The 17415-nt window shown below is 43.5% G+C and overlaps 1 protein-coding gene across 3 annotated transcripts in view; it reads right to left on the bottom strand.

The window, feature by feature from the left end:
• KDM6A (lysine demethylase 6A) overlaps positions 1–17415 on the bottom strand; it is a 606821-nt gene that overhangs the window by 142369 nt on the left and 447037 nt on the right. For all 3 annotated transcript variants that reach the window (XM_030202242.1, XM_030202240.1, XM_030202241.1), the window contains 2 exons: positions 13426–13555; positions 10682–10787 (listed from right to left, as the gene is read on the bottom strand). In XM_030202242.1, coding sequence (XP_030058102.1) covers positions 10682–10787; positions 13426–13555 — 236 coding nt within the window. The remainder of the gene's footprint in view (positions 1–10681; positions 10788–13425; positions 13556–17415) is intronic.

Raw genomic sequence — 17415 nt, forward strand, 5'->3', positions numbered from 1 at the left:
AATCCGTCCAGCTCATCCCCGCGGAGCGGGGGAGGGACACCACACCCGCCGATGCGGGGGGATCTGGCTTATCCTGCAACCGCAACCGCGGGAGGAGCTGACTGACCCTAACACCGCCGAAGCGGGAGGGGTACAAAGCTGCCCTACAGCCGCACGAAGCGGGAGGGAGTGCCGGCAGAATTTAAATCTCAATCCAGCCCCGTAAAACGGAGGGGAGAGGAATGCAGCAGCTCACTGTAACACAAACTCGTCTCAACTCTTGAAGAATCCAAGTGAAAGAAGAACTTGAACACGAAGTCCTCCTGAAGTAACTGAAGGCTAAACTTGAACCTAAAATTCAACCAGAATATAAACAGTACAGATATCTGGGAGGGGCTATGGATTGATCAGCTATGATTAATGGAAAGAAAATTATCAGGTATGATACATAATTTTACCTTCCATATCATCAAGCTGATCAATCCATAGACTGGTGGGATGTACCGAAGCAGTACTCACCCAGGGCGGGACAGAAATCCCTGACCGCAACACTGAAGCTCCAAACCGGGCCTCCGCCCGAGCAGCCACAGTCAAGCGGTAATGCCTGGCAAAGGTATGGGCCTTCCCCGCGGCCACCTAAGCCGCTGCAATGGCTTCCTTGCCCATCTTGCCACTGTAGGCTTAGAAGCCTGCAGACCCTTACGAGGACCTGTAAACAGGACAAACAGATGATCCGATTTCCGGAAATCATTGGTCACTTCCAAGTATCTGATGATGACTCGTCTCACATCCAGAAAATTGAGAGCAGAGTCTTCCTCTGGGTAGACCTCCCTACGAAAGGAAGGGAGACAGAGCTGCTGAATCACATGGAAGCGAAAAACAATCTTGGGCAGGAAGGAAGGCACTGTGCGAATAGTCACTCCTGCCTCAGTGAACTGCAGAAAAAACTCTCGACATGAGAGTGCCTGGAGCTCGGAAACTCTTCTGGCTGAAGTGATAGCCACCAAAAAGACTGCTTTCAACGTCAGGTCTTTCAGAGATGCCCTCGACAAGGGTTCAAAAGGCGGCTTCTGCAATGCTCTTAGCACCAGGTTGAGATTCCACGCAGGCACCACTGAGTGCAGAGGAGGGCGCAGGGGATTAACTCCCTTGAGAAAGCGCACCACATCTGGCTGCGAAGCCAGGGAAGCACCCTTCAGGCGGCCCCTGAAGCAAGCCAGAGCCGCTACCTGAACTTTCAGGGAACTGAGCGACAGGCCTTTGTCCAGACCTTCTTGCAGGAACGCCAACACTGAAGAAATTGGAGCAGTGAAGGGAGAAAGTGAGCCTGCTTCACACCACGCTGCAAAGATACGCCAAACCCTGGCATAAGCAGTAGAAGTAGAGCGCTTCCTCGCTCTCAGCATAGTGGCGATGACCTTGTCTGAGAAGCCCTTCTTTCTCAGACGCTGACGCTCAATAGCCAGGCCGTAAGACCAAAGGGGGAGGGATCCTCCATCACCACGGGACCCTGATGTAACAGACCCTGCTCCACTGGCAGCCGCAGAGGATCGCCGACTGAGAGCCTGATCAAGTCCGCATACCAGGGACGTCTGGGCCAATCCGGACCCACCAGGATTACCCTGCCGGGATGCTTTGCCACCCGGTCTAGCACCCTGCCCAACATGGGCCAGGGCGGGAACACATAGAGAAGCTCTTGTGTCGGCCACTGTTGGAGAAGAGCATCTACTCCCAGGGATCGAGGGTCCCGTCCTCTGCTGAAAAAGCGCGGCACTTGGCAATTGGCCGATGACGCCATCAGATCTAGGCTCGGCTGGCCCCAGCGCTTCGTGATGCCCAGATAGCTGCCACTCTCCGGGCTCCAAGGTATGGCGACTGAGAAAGTCCGCCTTGACATTCATGACTCCGGCAATGTGGGCCGCTGACAGCTGTTCCAGGTTCGCTTCCGCCCACTGGCATAGATTCATGGCCTCCTTGGCTAGAGGGGCGCTCTTGGTACCTCCCTGGCGGTTGACATAGGCCACAGCCGTGGCATTGTCCGGCAGGATCCGTACAGGCTTCAACACCAGTACCGGGATGAACTCCAACAACACCAACCGAATGGCTCTGAGTTCCAGGAGGTTGATAGACCACTTGCCTCTGCAGGAGACCAGAGCCCCTGCGCTGTCCCTTCCCAAGCAGTGGGCTCCCCAGCCCATCAAAGAGGCGTCTGTCGTGACGACAATCCACTCCGGGGTCACCAGAGGCATTCCTGCAGACAACTTGTCTGTCTGCGTCCACCAGCTCAGCGCCTTGCGCACTGCTGGGTCCAAGGGAAGGCGCACAGCATAATCCTCCGACATCGGAGTCCAGCGCAGCAGCAGAGATTGTTGTAGTGGTCTCATATGAGCCCTGGCCCAGGGCACTACTTCCATCGTGGCCGTCATAGAGCCCAACAGCTGCACGTAGTCCCAAGCCCGAATAGGAGAGGCTACTAGGAACTAGTCCACCTGAGCCTGAAGCTTGACAATCCGATTGTCTGGCAGGAACACTCTGCCCACTTGGGTGTCGAATCGAACTCCCAGATACTCCAGGGACTGAGTCAGGCGCAGCTGGCTTTACTCCCAGTTGATGATCCACCCCAGGGAGCTCAAAAGAGCAACCACCCGGTTCACAGCTTTGCCGCACTCTGCATAAGAGGGGGCTTGGATCAACCAGTCGTCCAGATAAGGATGGACTTGAACTCCTTCCTTCCTCAGGAAGGCCGCGATGACCACCATTACTTTGGAGAAGGTCCGTGGAGCAGTAGCCAACCCGAACGGGAGGGCTCTGAACTGGAAGTGTCGGCCCAGTACTGCAAAACGCAGAAAGCGTTGATGAGGAGGCCAGATGGGAATATGCAAGTACGCTTCCTTGATGTCCAAGGATGCCAGGAACTCTCCTGCCTTCACTGCCGCTATAACAGAGCGGAGGGTCTCCATGCGAAAGTACCGAACTTTCAAGGCCCGATTGACCCCTTTGAGGTCGAGGATAGGCCGTACAGAACCTCCTTTCTTTGGTATCACAAAGAAAAAGGAGTAACATCCCTTGCCAAGCTGATTTTCTGGCACCGGAACGAACGCCCCCAGGCGGATCAGATTGTTCAAGGTCTGCTGCACTACCACAGCTTGACTGGAGACTTGCAGGGAGAGAGTACAAACCCGTCTTTTAAGGGTCGGCAGAACTCTAGCTTGTAGCCGTCTCTGATGACTTCCAGCACCCAAGCGTCTGAAGTTATTGTGGTCCACTCGCCCATAAACGAGGACAGCCGTCCTCCAATCTGCACTGGGGCGTGGACCAAGGCCCCGTCATTGGGTACGAGACCCTGGGGGAGGACCGGAGGGGACACCTCCGGGACGGCGGTCTCTGCGAAAGGAATGCTGCTTGGGGGAGAAGTTCCTCTTGAAGGAAGAGGGGGCAGAGGAGCCCGACCTGCCCGGGCGGTACTGACGGGCTTCCTGAAACCGTCCTCTGGAGGTACCAGGGCGAGTACTAGCCCGAGCCCTGACCTCTGGTAACTTCTTGCCCTTAGACGTGCCGAGATCGGTCACGATTTTGTCCAGCTCGACCCCAAAGAGCAGCTTGCCTTTAAAAGGCAATCTAGCCAGGCGGGATTTAGAGGCGTTGTCAGCAGACCAATGTTTCAGCCAAAGCCACCGCCGCGCAGAGATTGTCTGAGCCATGCCTTTCGCTGAGGCCCTCAAGACATCATACAGCAAGTCTGCCAAATAGGCTAAGCCCGATTCCAGGGCCGGCCAATCAGCCCTCAAGGAAAGATCCGAGGGGAAAGCCCGCTGCACCATAGTCAGGCACGCCCTGGCCACATAGGAGCCGCAAATTGAGGCCTGCAAACTTAAAGCAGCTGCCTCAAAGGACGACCTTAAGGCCGCCTCCAATCTTCTGTCTTGGGCGTCCTCCTTTAGGGCCGTGCCACCTTCCACCGGCAACGCCGTTTTCTTAGTCACCGCAGTGATTAAAGAATCCACGGTAGGCCACAGATAGGCCTCACGTTCACTTTCAGTCAAAGGATAGAGGCGGGACATAGCCCTAGCCGCTTTAAGGCTCGCTTCAGGGACATCCCATTGAGCCGAAATTAAGGTGTGCATGGCATCATGCACGTGGAAGGTTCTAGGCGGGCGCTTCGTCCCCAGCATAATGGCAGAGCCAACAGGGGCTGAGGGAAAGACGTCCTCCGGAGAGGAAATCTTCAAAGTGTCCATGGCCTGTACCAACAGGTTGGACAAATCCTCTGAGCTAAAAAGCCGCGCTGCAGAGGGGTCATCCGCTCCATCCGAGCGGGGATCCGTCTCCTCCAAGGAATCCGCAAAGGACCGTTGGGAGACCTCAGATACGTTGCCTTCATCTACATCGGAGGAGACAAAGTCCTCCAAGGCCTGGGAATCAACCTGAGGGCGTTTACCTCTGGGAACCTCAACCTCTTTACCAGACGAGGGAGCAGGGGCAGCGTTTTGCATAAGGAAGGCCTGATGCAGCAGGAAAACCAACTCGGGGGGAGAAACCCCCCAGACTGTGTACTTCCGCAGCCTGGGCAACAGCCCTAGACGCACCCTCAACCGGCGCTCGCAAGAGCGGGGGAGAGACATGCTGCGCATCCAAAATGGCGTCCGGCGCGACACTCCGCGAAGGAGCCGCGCGGGAAGAACGGCGCTTAACTTTAGCCGCTTTTGTGCCGTCGCCCAAATTAAGGGCGCTCATGGCATTAATGTCTCCAACCTCAAGGGCGGCCCAAGAAGAAGCCGTCCGAGCCGCGTGGCCGGCCAAGATGGCGGAGGCGAGGAGCGGGGGATGGGCGTTTATGGCGGGAAAAACCGCCACGCCGGAGGAAGGACCGGGACATTCATCGGCCACGAAACTGTCACCCAACAAGGGCGAATCAGGCTTTAAGACCCCCGCATCCCCTCTAGAAGCGCCCAAGTGATCCGGGGAGCGACTCTTTACGCCCTCGCCCTCCGACGCCATATGCCACGTGGAGATAAATCGGGGAACCCCCTGCCCGCTATAAAAAGGTAAAAATTACCTGCTGTCCGCTCCGAGCTGTAACGACCTGGTGTCCCAGTGAGTAGCTGCAATAAACGTTTAAATAAACGTCGAAATAAACGCCTTTAAGGACGTTCAAAATTTTTTTTTTTTTAACGGAGCCAGCGGGAGGGGGGAGAAAAGGAGGGACCTGGCACCACCAGGTTTGCACTTGCTCAAAAGAGCCCTCAACCCCAGGCACTCAACAAAACCTAAAAATTAGGCTTGGAGGCCTAGCCAGAGCTGCTGCTGTGTGTGACCACCACCTGCTGAGATAGAGAACATACTGAGGAGTTTCCGGCAGCACATGACCACATATAGGGAGGCAAAAGTTTGCTCTCTATCTCCACCTGCTGGTAGATGGACACAACCCACCAGTCTATGGATTGATCAGCTTGATGATATGGAAAGCTCTCTTATGCACAGGTGAAGTAGTGGATTTGACGATCTGGTATTGGGACAGGATGCCTCTTCGTTTAAGCTAAGAATCTGTGGAACTGTATTTTGATATAATTTGTGAACTACCAGTGGTATTTACTGGGACTAATGGGGATTTTATGTGGGGAATTTTTGATGACTAAAACAGACTTTGTGGGTTTTGGCTATTTTTCTCCAGTTGGTCTCTTTTTTCTGGAGTTTGATGATTTCTTGAGACCAGTGATATCATCTGGGAAGTCCTTTGGGAAAACTGACATTTGGACAGACTGATGCTCTCTTCGAGGCCTTATTTAAAATTTGAGATATTTGTAGCCCCCCCATAGTATATTTTAGCCCTTTTGTTAGCAAAATTCATGTTTCATGCTGTTTGAGGATATTTTGAAAGTTTGCTACCTCTTGTATATTTTCCCTGTAATTTCACCACACATTTAGTCCATTTTTCAAAGTATAAATCATTGTTGCACATAAATAGAGCTTCTACTTATCTATCCACATCCAAATCAGTTCAAGTTTTGAAAAACTTAAGCTTTAGGAACAAACTACTCTGAACATAAGAACACAAGTACCTGGCTTTAATCAAGCAGCCAGCGATTTCCAAACAATCTCCATTTTCTCAGGTCATCAATTCTATGGTACAAGAGAACCTTTGTATCAGCAGGATGGCATATCAATACTCAATAGCTCAAAACTTTGATCTGAATGTTCGGGATTATTCTATTCAATTTCCTCATTTAGATATTCAGGTTTCAATGCTCTTAGTTCAAAAATCTAATACTGTTCATGCTTTTTAAGAAGAGACATGATGCCACTCCATTCTGCCTGATGATATAAGTTGTAATCAGGAGTCAAATGGACATAGAATAAGTTGAAAGTTTATGTTTTTGCTGTATAAAGCCTGTATATTCAACAGTGGCAACATCTAACTACAAAAAGGGAGTGCACCTAACATTCCTAACCAAACTGTCAATCTGCCAATCTAGTATGTGTTATTTCCCCATTTAATAAAATGTATGTGGTTATGGTTTGCATCTCTAGGGATTTTCAAGACTTGACAGATTGAAAATCACAGTTGTTTTAATACTCTGACTTTTTCATTCAGATGTTCTAAGATTGCTCACAATTACTACATAATGTAACTTGAAATAGTGTTTTAATTTAAATTTTTAGCCAGTGAGAGAAGTCAACCAGGCATAATATATTTTCTGCCTGTGTAATAACTGAGGCTTTTCCTTCCTATTGATAAACTATTTTGTTATAGGTCATGAGAACTGTACAGGGCCGGTCTTAGCAACTGCGGGACCCTGTGCAGACCAGGTCAGTGAGGCTCCCCGCCCCTAGCCCCGCCCCTAGTTGACAAGATGTGCTTTCAAATTTTTTTATTGCAAATAAAGAAAAATCAAGCAAAATCTGTACAGAAAAACTAATTCAAATATGCACAAGTCTTGTGAGGCCGCCGCTGGACATCTTGGCAGCCATTTTTAAAAGCGATGCAGAAGCAAGAGGGTCAGCGCCAGCAGCGGGCAGGAAAGACTAGGAATCTTTCCACCAGGGTAGGTTCAGGTATGTGCCAGGAGGGCATCCAGCAGCTCAGGGGAGGAGAAGCAAAGCAGTCTGATCGCGGCCCATGCATAAAGGAGTTGGCAATAGCAGGGAGGGATCACCGCGGGATCCCTGGAAGCACGAGGCCCTGTGCAACCGCCCCTGTCTAAGAACAGCCCTGGAACCGAATATGCTGAACACTTGATTAGCAAAGTTTTTGGGTTACAGTATTAATTGAACTAGTAAAAAAGGCCCGTTTCTGAAAAAAATGAAACGGGCGTTAACAAGGCTATCTTGTAATTGTGATTATGTTTTTGACGCTCTCGTCGAAGCGATTTCTCCTCTCTCCCCTGCCCTCCCCACCATGCCCAGCAATTCTTCCCTCCCTTCCTATCCCCTCCGTATCCCGCGATTCTGACCTGTCCTCCATGTGTAGCAATTCTCCTGTGCCCTGCCGTCCCCTCCGTGTCCCACAATTCTGGCCTCCCCTCCATTTCCAGCAATCCTCCTCTGCCCTGCCCTCCCCTCGGTTTCCCGCGATTCTGGCCTCCCCTCCATGTCCAGCGATTGTCCTCTAACCTGCCCTCTCCTCAGTGTCCCGTGATTCTCTCCTCTCCTCCCATCCCCTCCATTTATTTATTTGGATTTTGCTCACACCTTTTCCAGTAGTAGCTCAAGGTGAGCTACATTCAGGTACACTGGGTATGTCCAGCGATCCTTCTCTACCCTGCCCCGCGATTTTCTCCTCTCATATATGTCCATCGCTTCCCCTCTGCCCTGGCCTCCCCTCCATGTCCAGCGATTGTCCTCTGCCCTTGCCGCCCCTCTATGTCCAGCGATTGTCCTCTGCCCTGCCCTCCCTTCCGTGTCCCGCGATTCTCCCACCTCCCTCCATGTCCAGCGATTCTCCTCTGCCTTGCCCTCCCATCCATATCCCACAATTCTCTCCTCTCATCCCATCCATGTCAATTCTCCTCTGCTCTGCTCTCCCCCTTGATGTCCCTCGATTCTGTCCTCCCCTCCACGTCCAGCGTTCTGTTGCCTTCACTTGTCTTGCTTGCGTTCGTAACATCCTGACATCAGCTCGCCTCCAGCGTTTCCTTCCCTCTCACTGTTCTACCTTCTGACGCCATTTCGTCTTTACACGAGGGTGGGACAGTGAGATGGAATGGAACGATGGAGGCTTCGTCAGGATGTTACGAACCCAGCCAGCCATGGAACGTTGACACTACAAATTATTATATTAGATGAGGCAACATTAAGTCATTTTTTTTAATGAGTGTGAATAGCACTGGATTTTTGAATTAAGGGCATTGAAACCTGGGGATCTGAATGAGGAAACTGATTTGAAAAAAGTTTTGAGTTGTTGAACAACGTAGTGACATTTGATCCCACTGATATAAAAGTTCTCTTGTTTCACAGTGCAAATGACCTGAGAGAATGGTGACTGCATGGAAGATACAGGCACTGATTGTTTGACTGAATACCTTTCTGCATCCTAAAGCAAAAGGTTTTGTAAACTTGGCTCTGAAGTGGAATAGTATTTTCTCCAATTCACAGTGGATTCTTCTAAAATAATTTGAGTGTATTTGTGAAACACAGCAAAACTGCTCTTTTAAAATCCAGCATGCGTTTCAAATAAGGGAATTTAGTTGATTGCTAATAAAGAGACAGATATTTGAAACATGCAACAAAAATGTTCAAACAAAAAATGATCACAGGGAGAACAACATGAATTGTTATTGCTGCCAGCAATACAATAATGTCTTTAAATCCAAATAAAAATCATCAGTGAAAACAGTCTGTATAGAAGGCCTTCGGCTGCCCAGCCAAATAAAGACTCCAATATAGAAAATTTAGAAAGCAATAGTCAACAACAAATTAATGCCTGACAATTCTAATTTTGCAGAGTTGTATGTATATGCCAAGCAACAGGCAATGCCAAATTCTAAAATACTGCAGAAAATACTGGCTGGCTCTAAAGAGTGCAGCTAATCTTCTGCAGTCAAGTCATATTCCCCCTAATTCTATAAAAAGCACATGTGCCCATTTTAATTAAATGAGCTATACACGGGACATAATTATTAGAGTTTAAGATAAAAGTTTATTGTTAATAGTTATGCAATTGTCCTGTAATTGTACAAGTACACATATGCAAAAATATAAGACAAGAGGGAAGGGATAGGGGAGACAAGATTGAAAAACTTTGATAGAAATCTCAGGCTTATTAATATGTGATAGAATTATTTGTTCTCAGTTTTATATTGATAAGGATTTGTTTACCATGTGAACTCATCAATAAAAATCGTTGAAACAATTAAATGAGCTAATTATCATCTACTGGCACCAATTATAATCAATTAACATTTATGTGTGTAAATTTAGATGCAGTTTACAGAGTATTGCTAAGCGCTATTTTTCAGTACCGGTTTTTTAAGATGCCATTTATAGAACTCCCCCCCCCCCCCCATGATCGGTAGACCAGTAACTGATTTTTTTTTACTGTCAATGAAGAAATTAAATTTAATGTTCTTCCCTATTTTTTCTCATTTCAGTTAATGTCCGCACAACAACTTTACTTTCTCCTTTGATATACATCTCATGCTTGATGTATTCTTGAAACAAATATGTAGTTTGACAAAAATATCCAATATTCAATAGCTCCCTTCAGGCACATCAAATTAAATCAGCTTTGCAGGCCTGCAAAAAAACACCACAGCAACCTACATGTGTATTTGGATATGGGAAGCATGAATACTTCACTGGTTCATAAAAATATTTATAAATACAAAGGTCATTCAAAAGTTGTGAAAAACATGAGTGCAATATAAAAATTATATTTTTCAAAACATATATTGCAAGTTAAAGATTTTTATCATAAGGGTATTATTCTAAATGATCAGTTACAGCTAAAACATTTATCAAATTACATACACACAAGTGACAATTCTCATTTCTAACAGATTACTACTGCACCCATATAAAATTGAGAATAAAATAGATTTACTGGAAAGCAATATTTACTCCTAGTCCACAGGGGCTGCCAATAGGTCAGGTTTTCAAGACACCTCCTAAGGGCGTAATTCTACAACAGTACACCAAAGGTGACTGATAGGTACATATTCTATAATAGAAAGTAGTCACCTACTTTCCTCTATGGAATACCAGTGTAACCAGGTATATAAACGCATATGCACTTAGACACGAGCGCTTATGGCGGCCACAGGGCTCATGTAAGTACTCACACCTGGAGATGTACTCATCACTTATGGTATTCTATAAGTTATGAGCTTAAGTATGCTCCCTGCCCACACTCTGCCCAGAGCCCACCTACAAACTACACGCTATCAGAGATATGTAGTTACAGAATAGTACATAGATGCACATTCAGCATACACTCGTGTATATGCTAGTATTCTAAACATTTATGCACGTAAATATTAGCAGCTACTTTATAGAATTACCCTAAAAATGTATGAGATTTGAATGTGTACTATTTTTAATGTATGCAAATGTCTCTTATGCATATTCCTTAAGGATATCCTTAAAATACGACCCATAGTGAACACAATAAAGATTTCTTTTAAATCTATAAATGCATATATAGCCCTTCCAGAAAGCAAACAGTTATGAAAATGTTAATAAGAAAGTGATTCACTAGAAAGATTACCTAATTTGAGAGCTCCAGCAAGGCCACGTATTACAGTAACAGGGTTGTTAGGATTGGTACAAAACTGATGTAAAGGTGGTAAGAAAGCATCACGTTTACACTCCAGCTGCAAAATTAAAAATCAATGAGGTTTCTTTTGGGAACCAATCAAGTCTAATAAAAATTATATCATTAAAACATAGCAACATTTTGAATATACTAATGAAAAACTGTGGGAAAGAATATATAACCACCACAGTTTAAATTATGTTCTAGGCTGATGTACAAAATTTAAGCGGATTTGTTCTAGCATTCCAGCTTAAGGTCAGTCACCAGATGCAGTGTTACCTCTAGGGGGCAGGGGTTCTCAACCCAGACCTCAGGACACACCTAGACCAGTTAAGCTTTTCAGGATATCCAAAATGCAGGGGGCATAACTACCATTAAGCAAGCCCAGCAAAACGTCCACAGGTGCCTGCAGTCCAGTATCTCTCCCCTCTTTCCGCCTTGTGGGTCTGATATCTGTCCTACCCCTACTACTACTATTAAACATTTCTATAGCGCTACTAGACTTACGCAGCGCTGTACAAATGAACATGAAAAGACAGTCCCTGCTCAACAGAGCTTACAATCTAAATTGGACAGACGAACAGACAGCTAGGGGTGGGGAAATTGCAGTGGTAGGGGTGATAAGTGAGGGTGTTGAGTAAGAGAGTCATGGTTAGGAGTCAAAAGCAGTAGCAAAAGTAGTACCCCTCCTGAATGACTTCCAACTCATCCCGCTAGAGCCTTTCATGTGCAGCATCCCACCCAAAGAAAGTTACAAAAGAGGAGGCAGAATGCAGTATAGGGGAGCTGCTGGAGACTACTGGTTTATATTGGTGCTGCAGCTGCTGCCGGTATGAGACTAGACCTGTGGGGAGGAAAGAAAAGCTGAGGGACCCAGACCAAGAGGGGGGAAGAGAGAGAGACATTGGACCAAGGGGAGAGATGCTAATTACGGGGGGGGGGGGGGGGGGGGGGGGGGGGGTGGGGTGAGGGGGAGTGCAGGAGGAAGGGAAGAGAGAGAGAAGCTCGATATGGGGAGGAACAGGATATAGAGAAAGAGTGCTGGCCATAGAGGAAACATAGGGATAGGGTAACAGAAGGGAGATACAGGACAGAGTAAGATAGGGACAACAAGAGAAATGCTGAATATGGGGAGAGAGGACAGAGATCGGGACACAGAGGGGTGATGCAGGACAGGATGGAGAAGGGATGCAGAGGGAAGATGGATGATGGATATAGTGAGAAGATGAGAAGAAATGTCAAAAGGACATGAGACCCTGAAAAAAGCTATGAAAAAAAACCAGAGAAAAGTAGAAGAGATACTAGGACCAAAGCAATGCTCAGATTACAAAGGTAGAAAAAAAAAAAGCATTTTTCTGATTTTATTAACTGTATTATGTCAGCTTTGGGAAATGTACATCTTTGATAACTGGAATGTGTCTGCTTTTGCAGTTTTGTTTTGTTTTGTTTTTTTAACTGGAATTCAGAGGAGGCTCCCCCTCCCCACACCATAGGAGAGATGGTATTATAGAGGGCCCATCTAAAATTTTCCACCTGGGACCTATTCAGTACTATCTATGCCACTGTAGCAATGAAAATGCATTACATAGCTTTGCTAGAATAGAAATAGTGCACGCCAATTTAGCTCATGCATATTTATTGGGGGAATCCTGAAAACCTGAACGACTAGTGTCCTGATGACTGAGTTAAAAATCACTGCTCTAGAGGGTATAGAGAGGAGGAAGCAGTGACACAGCCAATGCCAGCATTACAATGTTTTTATAATTTGTTTTCCATATACTGTATCATAAAAAATTAAACTTGTCCACATTTTATTTTAAATTTATACCACACTCTTCTCAAAGACTCACAAAATACATAGAAGCAGAATAGTGTAGCAATACACAGCAACAGCAGAATAAAAGAAAATTTCAAAACACAATAAATGTTCCAACTATCTTTAAAAACCTAGTTAATATCTTCCTTTATATTCACATTCAACTCAGCCCACTTTCAGTAATATCATTAATATATGTGCTTGCTCTCTCAAAAAGTTTACTGAAAAGGAAACTTTTTCTAATCTGTGCATGCATGTGCTTCTAAGTACATGTATTAATTTTACTGATTTTATAACTTCAAAGTGCAAATGCTTATATGTATTTTCTGTCTATGCTTATTAAATTATCAATGACAAAATAATGTCCTGAGTATTTAGCATCTTTACAGTACTGTGCTTTGAAAAAATTAACTTTTAAACTTTTAGAGCAGACAAACATGAATTGGAATCCACAAGCCACTACTTCATAAAATCTCATGGTATAAAATGAACACTACAAGCCCAACCTCCTAACCTAAGCACTTGAGTTCTTCACTATAATAACTTATTATGGAAAACTGGTACCCCCTACTGTTAGCATGAATAATTTTCAAATGCATATACTAACGAACATTAAGCATAAAAAAAGTTCTTTCCAAAGCATAAATGATTCTTTTATTGAAAACACTGCAATAATGGCATTCTACTTATGCAACAGGGATTATTCATTTTCACTGACAGATCATCCATTGTGTTTATTAATGCTTGCTAGACCCAGTAGTTGTAAATAAGTTTCGAACTTGCTGCATTAATTCTAATGATTTTAACTTATAACTATTTGATATATGCCTTGAACTTGTATTGGAAAGATGTGAAATAAGAAATAAATTATCATACTTACATAAATGCTAGGTGTTGGTGGATTTAACTTGTCCTTTGGCAGGGGAGGGTATGGAGAAGGTGACGGCCGTGGAGGTGGACATTTATCCAATAAAATGCTACTGCTCAATAAGCCATTTTTTCCCAGATTCCTGAAAAAGAAATCATTTTGTCTACAGAAGTATTTGACAAAGTAAAGAAATTATGCACTATTCAGGAAACAAAACTGAACATTATACGTATATCATTTACCATTATCTACAAAAAAAGCAGTATGTTAAACTGTCAAGATAAATTATTATAGAATGAAAATTTTGAAATATCTACTTGTCTTATCTTTAGATTTAACATTTTCTCTTTGGATCTTATTCTTATGTCTCCTTTCCCTCCTGCCCTTTATTAGAGTCACATCACTGTTTTTAAACATATTACCTTTTTGAGTCTTCTCTAGTTGTTCACATTAGTTTATGTAAACGACCTGCCCAATAGGGTAACAAAGTGATACTGGGATGTAAAACTGTTGGCTATTCCCCTATTGGGAGATTTGAGGTTCCAATTGTTTAATACGTTTTATACAGGAAGAGTGGATATGTTACAGCTTTATTATTTAACAAAATATATTATTTTGGTATTCACATTAATTTATTTTATTTATGACATTTATATCCCACATTATCTCGAAAGTAGAACTGACAAGGCATTCTCATTACATAGAACAAAGTACACACATAACATGAAATCCTGATTATATAACATGTTTGTAATACATAGGATAGAATATGAATATGGACAGAGTTGTTATTGCAGTTTAGTTAGAGGGTTAGTTAATTCTGTTGTTAGAGGTTGATCTTATCAAGTGAGTTTTCAATAGTTTATGAAATATGAGAGTCTTCAATTTGACGAAGTTGTTTGGGCAAAGAGTTCCATCACAAACCCTTTACCCTTCTACAAAAGGAAATGGAGCCAGGATCATCAGGCTAACATGACAGCCTGACTCTTAGGGTGTAGGAAGAAGCACTTTCTCCATCATCATCTACTAACACAAGGACTGCATCATGAAACTTGCATACTTTAGGGTAATGCTCTTCTCTTAAGTAGAATCAGCTGGTGAAAACTGTACACCCAACACAGGTACAAAACTTATTTAAAAATACTTAAACTTCACGATCAAAAATAAAATTAGATTTGGATACACAGGACCCATCAATATTCAAATATTAACGCTGAAAATCTGGGTATGGTGCTGTCCACTGCCAATATCCAGACGGCATTATTCAACATCATTATCTAGAGAATAATATATATAAACCTAGGACTGATTTTTTCCCCCCTATCCTAAGTTACTTGGATACAGGCAGTGATCATTGCCATGCGCAGCAACATATTTACAATATTATATAAGGGCCTTTTTACCAAATGGTCGTAAAAGATGGCCCAAGATCAAATTGGCTCATATGAGTTTTTCACTTTGTTAAGTGTACAATACCCAATTGCAACTTAATACCAACAACATGTCAGAGATTTAAGGATTCCTCTTCAATCTACAGACTTAAATCCTAAAATTCTTATGTCAATAGATGTATATTAAGGTACTTTCCAGACATTATTTCCCCTTGCCCCCAGTTTACTAAGCCACACAGCAATGCCGACACAGCCCATTCAAAGTGAATGGGCTGTGTTGGCATTAGCGCATGGCAGGCGCTAGCGGGGCTTAGTAAACAGAGGTATGTTAATTATTAATACTTGTAAATACGACCTAAGGAACTTTATGAAAATTAAGTTAGCAAATAAAGAATGATCAACATACTGAACAAATTACCTGAAGTTAGGCATTCTATTAAGAAAAAGAAGCATAGTTGTTATGTTAGTACATTTCAATGCACACAAAGGTTAATAAAAGCAGTAACTGACTTTTGGCTAACTCACGTACTATTTTGGACAGATCCTGGACTTCTATTCTAATAGAAATATGGATTAAAATTGTTAAAGAACTCTCTCCCCCACTCCCAAGATATAAGATTCTCCCCTCCCCCCCAAGATATTAGATTTTGTCATTGCCTAGGAAGAAAATAGGCTTAATCTATAAAGGTTTTTGTTGTTGTTGTAGACTTGCTTATATCATTTATCTAATTGACTTTAGAAATATTAGCATGCAGAGTTACAGAAAATACTTTTTCGTTTGTACTGAATTGTATTTTATTTTACTGCACTCAAGGCAAATGGTCTTTAGTTAGAGATTACATTTATAATTTTGTATCTAGGAATTCATCAAACTCAGTGTAATGGAATAGAATTTTAAAGATTGTTTTTCAACCCTGTCTTGAATGACCAGTGCACTCGGGGTCTGTATTGTTGATTAGAAGTAATTCTTTTTAAAAATGATTAAGTGTTTATTTATTTATTTATTGCATTTGTATCCCACATTTTCCCACCTATTTGCGGGCTCAGTGTGTTTAAGTGTTACCTTAAAAGATTGCTTTTTAACTCTGCTTTTGTCCGATAATACACTCTGAAATCTTGTCCTTGAATGGAATGTGGAAGATAAGGCACAACTCTAACCAATTCAGTTTGTGCATGAGGGAAACAGGATATGCTCGGAGTTCAGATGAGCCACCTGGCAGTGGTTTGTTTACTTGGGCCGGAAACGTGACTGCATCCTCATGTACATTCTGGTAACTTTCCATAGCTCTGGACATGGGCTCAGCGTGTTATAAAAAGGGGAGTTTCTTTCGGTGAAACGGGGGTTCATCTGTGAATAACGTACAGACTACACAGAGGATTTTTTGTTCCTGGTCTAAAAAGCTCCTAGCTCTCGCTGTGTAACCGGGCCCCCCCCCCCAGCTGATAATAAGAGCCTGGATGATGGAGACCAGTGATGATTGTATGTATAATGTATATTCTTGCTTCCTTTTCTAGTCTAAGAACTCTTTGCATTGCTTAGATGTACAGATCAGTGATGTAATGATTGTTTAATCATTGTGTTTGCTTCTTTTCCTGGTCTAAGAAATGTAGAGACCAGTGGTGTAATGATTGTTTATACAGCTAATCCATATGTGCTAACCATTATATGTTGTATATATATATATATATATATATATATATATATATATATATATATAATCTCCTAATCATTGTAGAATTTAGCTCCTCTAATAAAGGTTTCATTTAATCATAACATACCTAGGAGAAACAAGCTATTAAATATATCATGCAAAATATAAATACCCATCATTGTAAAAAAAAAAAAACCCCAACTATGATCTGACCCTGCCCATATAGAAATATGAACATACTTACACATGTAAAAAGTAGGCCCACCAAAAGACTGCACCAGCTTTTCTATGAGCAGTATAAAAGCAGTTCTGGGGGAGTAGTTTGTGTGGAACTGGGGTGGAAATGCATTGTACACACTTAAGGCTAGATTCTATATATGGCACTGAAAAAGTTGATGCTCAAAAAAGTTCTATAAGCCATGCCTAAAGTTAGATGCAGTTTATAGAATAGCACTTATGCCTGGGGGATCGTGCCTAAATGAGCGTATCCAAAAGAATCCACTGTAATCACTGAGCAGTCTGTGTTAGTGAGATAGGCTGTAAATCCATAGCATTACACTCAGTTAACAATTTATTATTGGGTGACATTAACTTACACTTGGACCCTAAGGTAATTGATTTTTATGCTTTCTTAAATAACCTGGATCTTAAGGTTTTTGTTTTTTCTAAACCACAGGAGACGCATGAAAAAGGCCATCAGTTGAAAATTATCACTCATTCCTATAACCATCCATATGACTTGACGTGTGCAGATTTTGATTGGTCTCCTACAATATGGTCAGATCATTATATGCTTCAACTTATTCACTGGAAACAATTAGTATCAAAGAAGCAGAGAAAAAAATAAGCTCCAGTATAAGACATGTAAGATCAAACTAAATTTTGGCAGAGTATAGAACTTTTTATATAAAATGAGAGCAAAGGTCCCTCAGTATGGATGGAGAATTGGAAATGTCATT

Source organism: Microcaecilia unicolor, chromosome 4 (genome assembly GCF_901765095.1).
Source record: "Microcaecilia unicolor chromosome 4, aMicUni1.1, whole genome shotgun sequence".
In the NCBI taxonomy this organism is placed as follows: Eukaryota; Metazoa; Chordata; class Amphibia; order Gymnophiona; family Siphonopidae; genus Microcaecilia; species Microcaecilia unicolor.